This window comes from Theropithecus gelada, chromosome 14 (genome assembly GCF_003255815.1).
Source record: "Theropithecus gelada isolate Dixy chromosome 14, Tgel_1.0, whole genome shotgun sequence".
Taxonomy (NCBI): domain Eukaryota; kingdom Metazoa; phylum Chordata; class Mammalia; order Primates; family Cercopithecidae; genus Theropithecus; species Theropithecus gelada.
In genome coordinates, this window is record NC_037682.1 from 124962495 (window position 1) to 124973678 (window position 11184).

An 11184-nucleotide genomic window follows, 5' to 3' on the forward strand; every position below is an offset into this window, starting at 1 on the left:
AGGCCACCAGGTTCAGAGAAAGGTGTTCCCTGCAGCAGCACCATGGGCTCTGGCAAGCCAAGCACTGCTCCCTGCCTTCCCAAGAAGCCTGAGTGAGCGTTTGGAAGGGCACAGCCCACTGAGGGCTCTGAGGAAGGCCAGCTTACCTCCTCTCCACCCCTCTCCTCCGCTGACATCCAGGCGGTAGCCATTCCCAAGCAGGCAGTACCCCCTTTCCAGCAGCCTGGGCTTGTGCTTCTCTGCCTTCAGTGTTCTCCAAGCTTCCCCTGGACCCGGGCCCTTTGTGTCCATCACCACTGGGACAGTCGATGGGGACCCAAATCAGGACCCAAGTTGAACTGATCTCCTCAACTTAGGCCCACCTACCTGAGCTAATGGCGGCACCCTCCCCCAACTGTACCCCCAGGACCTTTCTTCTTCCCCACTCCAGGAGCCATGTATCGCCAGGTCGCCACTGCCATCTCACACAAACCTGCAACTGCCCAGTGGACCCTTCCTGGGCTCTCTGCTGCCATCCTTTGCGGCAGCCTGTCTCCACATGTAAAATCACTTTCTGCTTTAACATTCCCGCACATCCGGTTTCCTGTCTCTGCTAGGATAAGGCGGGATCCTTAACAAGTTCTCCACATACCACATGGCCCACCTGGCCTCTGGACAGCCTCCCCCGTCCCCCTTCTCGCTCCCTGTCTCCCATCTAGCTAGAACAGTATTTTGGTGTGTCCATGAAGCCAGACTTCTCTTCCTTCTCAGAGCCCTCTCACTTGCCACTGCCCAGGGCTGGCTGCTCTCCTGCCCCTCTGCCTGGTTACCTCCTACTCATCCTCTATTCCCTCAGCCTACCCTACTGGGGCATTCAGGCAAAGGGAGGCTGGGAGGGAAAGGTGGTGGGGAGAGAAAGTCCAGGTGTCCTGGCCCCTAGGAAAAGTGCGGCAGGGGAGGAACTTTAACCTCTCTCCCTTCCTTGTGCAGTGTCTGGTGGGTAAAGCTCACCACCAACAACAAACCGAAGTGATCCTTCACCCAGCTCTGCTGGAGAGGGCAGGGGTTAAGGACACTGGCTCTGGCATGAGACCATTTGGATTCAAACTCTGGCTTGCCATTTCACGGCTAGATGACATCAGGAAGGCTATTTAGCCTCTCTGAACTGCCTGTCCCTCATCCGTAAAAGGGGGATGATGATTTTAAAATAAAAAAGAAATCTAGGTTCTCTTCTCTGAAGGCAAGTTCCCATTATATGTAGGACTTCACCTTTCAAGTAGTTATGAAAATTGTGACTCACAACTGATGAGTTTGTGTAAAATTCATCTCCCCTGTCAAAATGAAAGTTCTACCAGGGCAGGGACCGGGTGGGCGTAATTTACTGCTGTATTCCCAGGGCTGGCCTGGGGCCCACATACAGCATAACAAAGTGATCAAGAAAGCCACGCTGGGATTCTAGCACTCCCCAGTCACCAAAGTGACCCTGGTCAAGGTACTTAACCTAGGCCTTGTGTTATTTCCTCTCTAACAATAATAATACCATCTATGCCAAAGCCTGCTTGGCTTAGTGCTTGGATACATTTCAAGTCCTTGGATAGGATCAGGCATATAGAAAGTGCTCAGTGAACATCAGTGGTCATTCTCGTGGACACTCGATAAATACTTCAATAAGACTTCTGGGTTCTAGTCTGACATGTAAAGAGCTCGGGAGTCGTCACTCTCATCCTAACAATAAGAAAAACTGAATAAACTGAAAAGCAGCAACTCTTCTTAGATCCCTCAGAGAGTTGAGCTTAGAAGGCAAACCACCGACCTGAAGACTGGAGAGGTAGAAAGGTGGATACAGAGAATCACAACTTACTGGACAGAAGCCCAGGCACACAAAACTCTACAGGAGCCAGTGCTGGGCAGGAAAACCTGAACTACCTAAACTGTAACTGACAAATTGCTGGAGGCTAAGTGTGGACAAGGTTGACTACTAAAAAGTCCAGGGCGCAGTCACTGGGGGGATCCCCACATTTTCATGAGTTTTGCTTTCAGGAGCTCTACTGGCTCCTCACAATGAAAACTGAAGAAAATCCCCTCATGTTTCCCAAAGGGAAAGGGGAAAGTAGCCATTTTTAAATAGGTCCAGAGCATTCTGTTCTCCTTAACAAGAGCCCACCCTCAAGGGAAACTATTTTGCCAGGGCCAAGCCAGCCTGGGAGAAGGGAAATGCCCAACTCCAGATCCTCCCCTCAAGCCTTCCTGTCTTTCCTAAGATCAGTGAGTGAGGGAAGCTGAGAATCACACATAAAGGTCACACCCCAGAGGCAAAGGCTCACTAAACACTGAGAACTAACCTTGCAAATATAGAACACTTCCCCTCCCACACACTTATCACCACAATAATATGGGAATATTGTGTTAAATTATTGTATAGTTATATTGTATAGTTATATGTTAAATTGTATTGTATAGTTATTATATAACCGGGGATTACAGCAGAATAACTGTAAGCCTCAGACTCTATTTAAGAAGGAGCCTCTAGGGAAAACCAAAGACAACAAGAAAGATGAAGACAAGGATGCTAGAGGAAACCTTAGCCTCTGACACACTACAAAACCATAAACATAGCCTCCTAGCCAGGTAAACATACAGCCTCACACTAATGGCCTATTTACCGCAGCTCCTTTTCCTGATAAATCATGTCTTGCTTTCCCCAAAATAATTACAAAGCTTGCGAAAAATATATATACATAGCTTTATGGGACAAAGCAAGTATAGAAACCAGTCAGATATATTGGAATTATTAGACTGGGAATTTAAAATAGCTATGATAAATATGCTAAAGGCTCTAATGGGGAAAGTGGACAACATGCAAGAACAGATGGGTAATGTAAACAGAGAGATGGAAACTCTAAGAAAAAAAGTCTAAAGAAAATGCCAGTAATCAAAAACACTATATAGGAATAAAGAATGTCTTTGAAGGACTCATCAGTAGACTAGACAAGACTGAGGAAACAATTGGAGCTTCAAGAAATGTCAGTAGAATTTACCCAAACTGAAAGGCAAAGAGAAAAAGAAAAGAGTGGAAAAAAGTGAAACATTTTCCAAAAACTGTGGGACAATCTCAAAAGGTGTAACATATGTGTAATGGGAAGACCAGAAGGAGAATAAAAAGAGTTTGAATAATAGTTGAGAATCTTCCAAAATTAATGACAGACACCAAAGAACAGATCCTGGAATCTCAGAGAACACCAAGCAAGATAAATGAAATAAATAAATAAATAATAACTATACCTAGTCATATCACATTCAAACTGCAGAAAATCAAAGACAAAGTTTCTTGAAAGCGAAAATACCTTATCTATAGAGGAACAAGGATAGGAATTATATCCAGCTTCTCCTTGGATACCATACAAGCAAGATGAGAGTGGAGTAAAATATTTAAGTGTTGAAAGAAAAAAAAAGATTGCCAGCCTAGAATTCTGTATCTTGCAAAATTGCCCTTCAAAAGAAGGACAAAGAAAGACTTTCTCCAACCATCCAAAATTGAGGGAAATTGTCACTAGTATAGCTACCTTGTAAGAAACATTAAAAGAAGTTCTTCACAGAGGAGGAAAAGAATATAGGTCAGAAACCAAACCTACATTAAAAAGGAAGAGAGTTAGAGAAGGAATAAGTACAGATAACATAAATGTCTGAAACAAACCAGCACACTTCCCTCAAAAAGTTCCCCCTGCCCCAGCCACAGAGCACTCCTTCTTATGTTCCAGTAGCACCCATATCACCATTGTCCCATTGCTGGAATGGCTGCTGTCTGTCTCCCTCAGGCTGTAAGTCAGTGTCCCCAGAGCCAGGCCTGTGAGGTACTCAGTGTCTGATGAATGAACAAATGAATGACACGGCACCCCAACCAGCAACAGGGTGAGTTGTTAAATAGCACGTCTCTTTATTCGCAGTTCAGCAAGAAGACTCCAGTGCTGACACTGTCGCACGAAGAGCTCACCTGCTGGAGTCTTTCTGCCCAGGTCTGGCCCTTCGTCAGGTCAAGCAGAGAAGGATGTTCTTCTGATACAGGTTGCTGCTGGACCCTGAAGGACTTCCACCTAGGAGGTAGAGAAACGCCCAGGGGACACAGCAGGGAGATGTGGTTGGCCAAGGGGTAGGGCTGCTGATGACTCCCTGTAACCCCACTGTTCTCCGCGTTCCCACAGCTCCATCTAGAGAGCAGAAACCCATGGAAGAATAGACAGTGGTTCATCAGGCAGCTGGAATTGAAGCCTGAGTCTGTTTCTTCCAGCTCAGAAGCCCCTGCGAACTGTGTACCCTCCCAGCACTTCCTGTTCTTCACCTCTAGTAATATGAGCAAACAATTGATGTGGCATTTACCATGTGCCAGACACCATCACCCCCAAGACAGCCCTCTGAAGTAGATACTCTGTTGCAATAAAGAAACTGAGGCACAGTGGCATTATGTAACTTGCCCATGGTGGAGCTGAATTGGAACCCAGCATCTGCTCCTGGGCTTGACTTAAGTTCTGCCTTCTGTATAATGGACACAAATGATGCCCTCTCTTTTTTTTTTTTTTTTTTTTTTTTTTTGAGACGGAGTCTCGCGCTGTCGCCCAGGCTGGAGTGCGGTGGCGCAATCTCGGCTCACTGCAAGCTCCGCCTCCCGGGTTCACGCCATTCTCCTGCCTCAGCCTCCTGAGTAGCTGGGACTACAGGCGCCCACCACCGCGCCCGGCTAATTTTTTGTATTTTTAGTAGAGACGGGGTTTCACTGTGGTCTCGATCTCCTGACCTTGTGATCCACCCGCCTCGGCCTCCCAAAGTGCTGGGATTACAGGCGTGAGCCACCGCGCCCGGCCGATGCCCTCTCTTAAGATTGTTTTTTGGATCAAATGAGAAACCCTGACAAACTACCTTGTGCAGACGCTGGCATATAGTAAGTGCTCAATAAATGCTGGTACTGCTCTCCAGCAGCCTTCCTGTAAGCATGCTGAGGTCGCTGTGCCTAAATCTCTCCCTTAGCCCCAGAATGGCCAGCGCAGCTGTTCACCACAGGCTCAGGGGCTGCATCCTGGAGAGCTCCTGTGGTTGTTTATCCTGCCACTGGCCTTCCACCTCCTAGGGCCTCACAAACAGCCCCTGTGTGACCACTGGGCCAAGCACAAGGAAAAGAGACCATGGGACCCAAAGTCACCTCACAAGTTGGTGGCAGGTCTAAAACCTATACAGCCTCACCCTGACACTACGATCTGTGACTCAAGGTGAGGTCAGCAGACCAGCAGTGACAATGCCCAGAAACTTTGAGAAATGCAAAATTGCAGGCTCCACCACAACCTCCTAAACACGAAAGCCCAGGCCCATGAATGATGCAGAGGCAGTGCTCTCTGACACCACAAAGTCAGGAAGCCAATCTGAAACTTGACTTCAAGTGCTTCCACAAACTTAAGAGAGGCGTTGCGGGAGCCCAAGACAGCCGGCCCTCCTCTCCTCTACTGGCCCTGAGTGCAGGCCCTTCCCCAGTAGGGAAAGGCTAAGCCTCTTTACCAAGTTCCCTGCTGCAGTGCCCCTTCCCACTGCCCAGGATAACCATCTTCTCTGCCCAGTTCCTCATCCGTCAGCTCTCTCACCTGTTGCTCTTAGCAGTCTGAGTAGGAGGGTCTCATACTGAAGTCCTGAGCTGAGACATCTGCAAGACGGGAGATGCTGCAGGGGACACAGGAGAAGGGCCAGGTGGAGGGAGGCTGCCTGATAGCAGAGGCTACCCAGACCACGGCACAGGGGTTGGGGTGGGAGGGCAGGCCATGCCTAGGCCGTGGCCGCACTGGGCCTGGGAGCACAGTCATCTGAACAGGCCCTTAGCCTGGAGCCCTTCTGGGCACTGGCAGACACCATGGGAGGCTGGCAAAGCCCTGTCATGTGGAGCACAGAAGATAAGACGCAGCCCTGGGAACCGTGTGCCCCTGCTCTTGATGTTGTTGTACCAGAGAGAGCATTGGTGGGTGTGGGTGGGAAACCCAGCAGTCACCCCCACACTACCTGCCCCCAGTCGGGAACGCAAATCAACCAGTCCCAAACAGCTTACCTTCGTCTCACCTGCTCTATTCGATCTCGCATGATGTCCTCTGTCATCTCACTTGGCACTTGGAAGATACGAGTGTGGCTGCAAAAGGCCATTCGTGCATTGGCATATGGGATCTGAGTTTCTTTCTTAACAGGCATAGAGAACTGCTAGAGTTGGGATCCTGCAAACAATGGCTCTTGCCCCGACACCATGAACTTTTGAGCTGGTCTCTCCCCCTTCTTGACTCATGAGCACAAAGCTTTTTTTTTTACTAACCAGGTACCCTTGAGCCCCCAGTAATGCTGGACAGGTAGCAGACTGTCCCAGGGAGAGCCAGGGACACAGAGTTGAGCGCCCTTTCTAAAGGCAGCAGGCAGTGGTCTCATGAGCCATGGAATTCACCCTTCTGAATTCAGTCTTCTGAATTCCTTTCCTATCGTCAGCTCTTGATGACCTGCATCACCCCACACCCACTGCTGTTCAGAGATGCTTCTAGGAAAGCCTACAGTGAGGAAGTTGTGGGGTCTCCTGGGGAGCCTCTTTGCTCGTTTCATAAAGGGATATATATTTCCGGACTACATACTTACTGAAATAAGAGGGGGACACCAAAACCAGTGGGTTGTGGGGGAAGATAGGCAGAGGCTTTTGGTTTAAAATCTTTGTAGGAAATCCAGAGTGGAAAAATTATATGTAGATAATTGACTGATTCCTGTAGCCTGTCTCAAAAGCTTAAATCTAGTTTTATTATACAGCCAAGATTTTTAAAATATTGGAAGATGATGTGTGTGTTATCCAAACCAAGGAGCACGATGTCCGCAATTCCATAGCACAACCACATCGGGCACAGGAAAGCCTGGATTATAATTAACAACATTTATGATTTTAGGGGCCTCAGAAGGCTTCCCATCCAAAAAACCTCTTTCCCAGGGACCTCTCAGATCCCACCATGTTATTCCTTTTGGTTATGTAATTACTGTGCATTTGAGTCTTCTTAAAAGGCAGATGCCACTAGAAGGGGTAAGCACATGGAAACCATTTCTTGAGAAGTGGAGCCTCCTTGATACAACCGATCAACACCGCTGATGCGGCAGGGAAAGGGAGAAGAGAGGAGGAAGGGGAGAGGTCTCCTTCAGTTTCCCGGAGGACCAGTCTAAGCCCTCAGTCCCTCTCCTGGGAAGGGGGAGCTGATGTGCTTCAGAGAGTCCCAGTGAACACAGGTGCAGGAAAGGAAATAGGAAAGCCTTTGTCTGAAGAGTGATGGCTTCAGGCCAGCTCCCTGGGCCTCGTGGCTCAGCATCTGCAGAGCCAAGAGAGGCAGTGGGGATGGCTGTGAGCTGGCAGACACCCGGGAGGCTGGCGAAGCCACCATGACCAAGCGCAGAATTCTAGCCTTGGGCGCTGGGAAGCCTCCACACACCTCGGTTGCAGATGAGAACTTTGGCTTCTGCATTTGAAGAGCTTATTTTCTTTCAGCTCTTTAAAGTGCAGCCACTTCTGAGCAACTCAAGTGCAAAAATAACAGAAGTCTGAAATGTATTCAGAAGCATTTAGGAAATGGAGTGCAAGCCCAGTTTTCCAACCCCTCAAGTCATTTAAAAATGTAGAAATGAGCTGGGCTTTCAAGATAGCAAGAATATTCCCTTAAGACCCCAAAGCAAGGCTGAGAATTTTGTCAGCCAAAGACGACACCTCTAGAGAAGAGCATCTGCGGGCTCATGAAGAGAGGGGCTTGCGAATCTCTCCCTCTCCCTCCTTCGCCCAGGGCAAATGGGACGCCTTACCTCCATCTTATGAACTGGATTCGTGTTCTCTCCTCTAGGACCTCTTGGCTCTGGTTTGCCGACATATCAGACTTAGAGAGGTGGTGCTTCACCTGGGAAATCCAGAGGGTCCATGTGATTCCTGCCCAGTGTGGCCCCCAACTAGGCTGGCACAGAGCCCAGACAAGAGCCTCACCCTTGCCCAGAATCATTTACGGTGCACCTCCTGCCTCTCCCCTCTCCCTCACCCCCACTCCCATGCAACATCTCAAACTCTCAGTTACCACGTCTCTGGTCACATGGACGTCCTGGCCATGGGTGGGAGGGGAGTCCGTGGACATCTTCTCCCTTACGCCCTGGGAAGGGTAGTTGATGGACAGCTTTTCCTTTATGCCCTGAGAAGCCTCTTCTTCTGTCTGAAAGGTGAGGAATTCCCTCTGAAAACGTCACTCTACCTCCAACCCTGGGTCTTCTTCTCCTCTTCTTTCCCTTTTATTCATTCTCCATCACAACTCACACACCGCATATCCACACACATACACTCCTTACCTCGCTGTTCCTGCAATAAGCTTCTTTCCTGTGAAGTCCTTGGAACTCCCTAAGTACCTGGCCCTATCCCAAGGTATTCCTGAGACACCCTTGAGCTGGGAAAGATGCAGCTGAAACCCTTAAGCCAGGATGCTTGAGAAGCAGGACGGCATTAGTGGTGGTGCTAACACGTTTCCTACCAGGACACAAGCCACAGTGTCCTCCAGGACATGTGAAGAAATTAGACTCAAATCTAGGAAGGGTGTCTGGCAATGAACTTGAGTTCCAGTTCCATGAAGAAGGAAATCCAGATCCCACATCCACTGAGACCAGCTCTCTAGGATTTTGGATACCCTGAGTCATAAAGAAATCTTACTTACTTTTTTCAACCAATGCTGTAGTACAGACACAGCCTCGCTTTCCACAACGTCAATGTCCTGGAACAAATTAGCGAGTTGGTTACCTCAGAAAACCTAGAATCCCAGCTCCTCCCACCCACCCCCACAACTGTTACTCAGAGTTATTTGTAATAGCTCTCTGAAGTGCAGCAGGGTCCCAGAGGTGGAGAAGATACATGAGAAATTATTCCATGTGACTACCACCAAGCTGCTTACCGAACTGGTTATTGGTAGGAAGGGAAGCCCTGCACCTTTCCGAGCAAGAATATACACAATCCATGTTGTAATTATCATCTTTGAATGTACACCAGGGCCCCTTCTTGGCTCCCTCCTTCCATTGAAGCTGCCTGAGAACTCCTATGGGACAGGAAAGTCATTGAAAGGAGGTGTCCACCTGATTGGTTGACCCATGATGATGTGACAATGGCCTCCCTTTGAAAATGAGGTATGTGAGTATAAATGCAGTTGCCAAGAGCCCCTGCATTTCGGGCTCTGGGTGCACTGCTTATGAGTTACCCTGCTTCAAGGAGCAGAACCAGTGAATAAAAGATTGCTGTCTAACACCACTGGCTCACCCTTGAATTCTTTTCTTGGGAAAGCACTAATTTGGGAGCTCACCTCGAGGCAGGAGGATAGGGTCTGGAGGCAGGAAACCTAAGGCCGGTTCACACTGACTTCCTGGAACTAAATCAAAAGGAAAACCCCAACTTTCCATGCCCAAGTAACAAAAGAACCAGAGCCTACTCCCTTGGCAACCCTCTCCTTTTCTGCATGGCAGATGAAAAACTGAAAGTACCTCTGATTGGTCCCCTTCCACAACCAATCAAGCTGGCTGTGGGCCAGGTCTTCATTTGCATAGGGTTATAACTTTATAACTTCACTTCAGCCTCTGATTGGTCACTTTCCACAACCAATCAGACTGATCATGAGCCACTACTTCATTTACATGGGGTATATACCAAGTAACCAATGGGAAACCCCCAGAGGTTATTTAAACCCCAGAAAATTCTGTAACCAGTCTGCTCCCACCCTGTGGAGTGTACTTCTATTTTCATTAAATCTCTGCCTTTGTTGCTTCATTCTTTCCTTGCTTTGTTTGTGTGTTTTGTCCATTTCTTTGTTCAAGACGCCAAGAACCTGAACACCCTCCACCAGTAACAACCTGTCCTGCAACAACTTGTTATGTGCTCTTGACCTAATCATTAGTCCCTCTGGTCTGAGTTTCTTTGCCTTATACTGAAAGGGATAAAGTTGTGTCTCTAGTTTTCTTCTAACTCTAATATTCCATAAGTTTTCCCATGTTTATTCTTCTCAGGACTATAGAAAACCTTTTATCACTTTCTCCAATTCCCCGATACAGCCACTACACCTCTTTGCTCTCAACAATTCGACTCAATTTTATACCATCCCTGGCATAGTCAGAATAGGCTAGGCTCTGCTGAGGACTGAGGTGACAAACCAATCTCCAAATCAAAAATGTTTATTTCTCACTCTCAAAAGCTCTGGCGCAAGTTGGGTAATTTCAGAGCAATTGTGTGCCATGTGGAGACTCACAGGTCCACACTCAGAGGATGTGAGTTCCATGACTGCCAAAGCAGGGAAGAGAGCACAGAGAGGAATCAGGTCAGTGTTCGACATTTCAGCTCAGAGGCTCCTACTTAGAGCCTTTGGTCTAGAACTAGTCCTATGGCCCCAACCTAACTCCAAGGAAGACTGGAAATTGTAAAACAGCAGATGAAATTAATTGTCAACATCTCTGTTTCTGTGGCTACCCCCCAAAATTTATGTTTTCATCGTTACTGATGTAATTTTATTTTTGACTATTTAAAATATTAATGTGATTCAGAAATCAAAACTACATGAACAGATATATTCAAGGACATTCCATCTCTTCCCCTATACCTTCAACCTTGTTCTAACTCACTTCAGAAGTAAAATTTTCATTAGTTTCTAGACTACACAATTTTATTGTGATATATTTAAATAATATAAAATTTACCCATCATAATGTATAAATAAATAATTTTAGTGGATTCAGAGAATTGTGCAACCATCACAACAATACAAATATAGAACATATCCATCACCCCAAAAATGTTTGTCATGCCCATTTGCAGGCAACCTCGGCTTCTATTCTCAGTCCCACCAATCTGCTTCCTATCTCTAGAGATGTGCCTTTTCTGGACATTTCATACATATGGAACTATACCATATTATCTCTGGCTTATTTCATCAAGCGTGTTTGGGAGAGGCATCTACATACCTTGTAGCATGTGTCAGTAATTCACTCCTTTTTATTATAGGGTAGTATTCCACTGCATGGACATACCACAATTTGTCCATTCACCAGTTGAGGTACCTTAAATCGTGTCCATTTGGGGTCTACTATGAATAACACTGTGATGAACATGTTGGTGGTGGTGTTTAATTTTTTAATTTTATTTTTCCATAAGTTATTGGG

At 47.2% G+C, this 11184-nt stretch overlaps 1 protein-coding gene across 2 annotated transcripts; it reads right to left on the bottom strand.

The window, feature by feature from the left end:
• Positions 1-3882: 3882 nt before the first annotated feature.
• Positions 3883-9109, bottom strand: SPATA19 (spermatogenesis associated 19). Of its 2 annotated transcripts, none has more exons than XM_025357442.1 (7): positions 8940-9109; positions 8706-8762; positions 8082-8213; positions 7819-7910; positions 6059-6136; positions 5604-5679; positions 3883-4070 (listed from the first exon to the last, which is right to left on the bottom strand). In XM_025357442.1, the coding sequence occupies exons 1-6, from the start codon at positions 9015-9017 to the stop codon at positions 5613-5615; spliced, it is 504 nt and encodes a 167-aa protein (XP_025213227.1). In that variant the 5' UTR covers positions 9018-9109; the 3' UTR covers positions 3883-4070; positions 5604-5612. The 2 variants fall into 2 exon arrangements, with proteins under 2 accessions (XP_025213227.1, XP_025213226.1); XM_025357441.1 differs by having other exon boundaries at positions 3893-4184.
• Positions 9110-11184: the final 2075 nt, after the last annotated feature.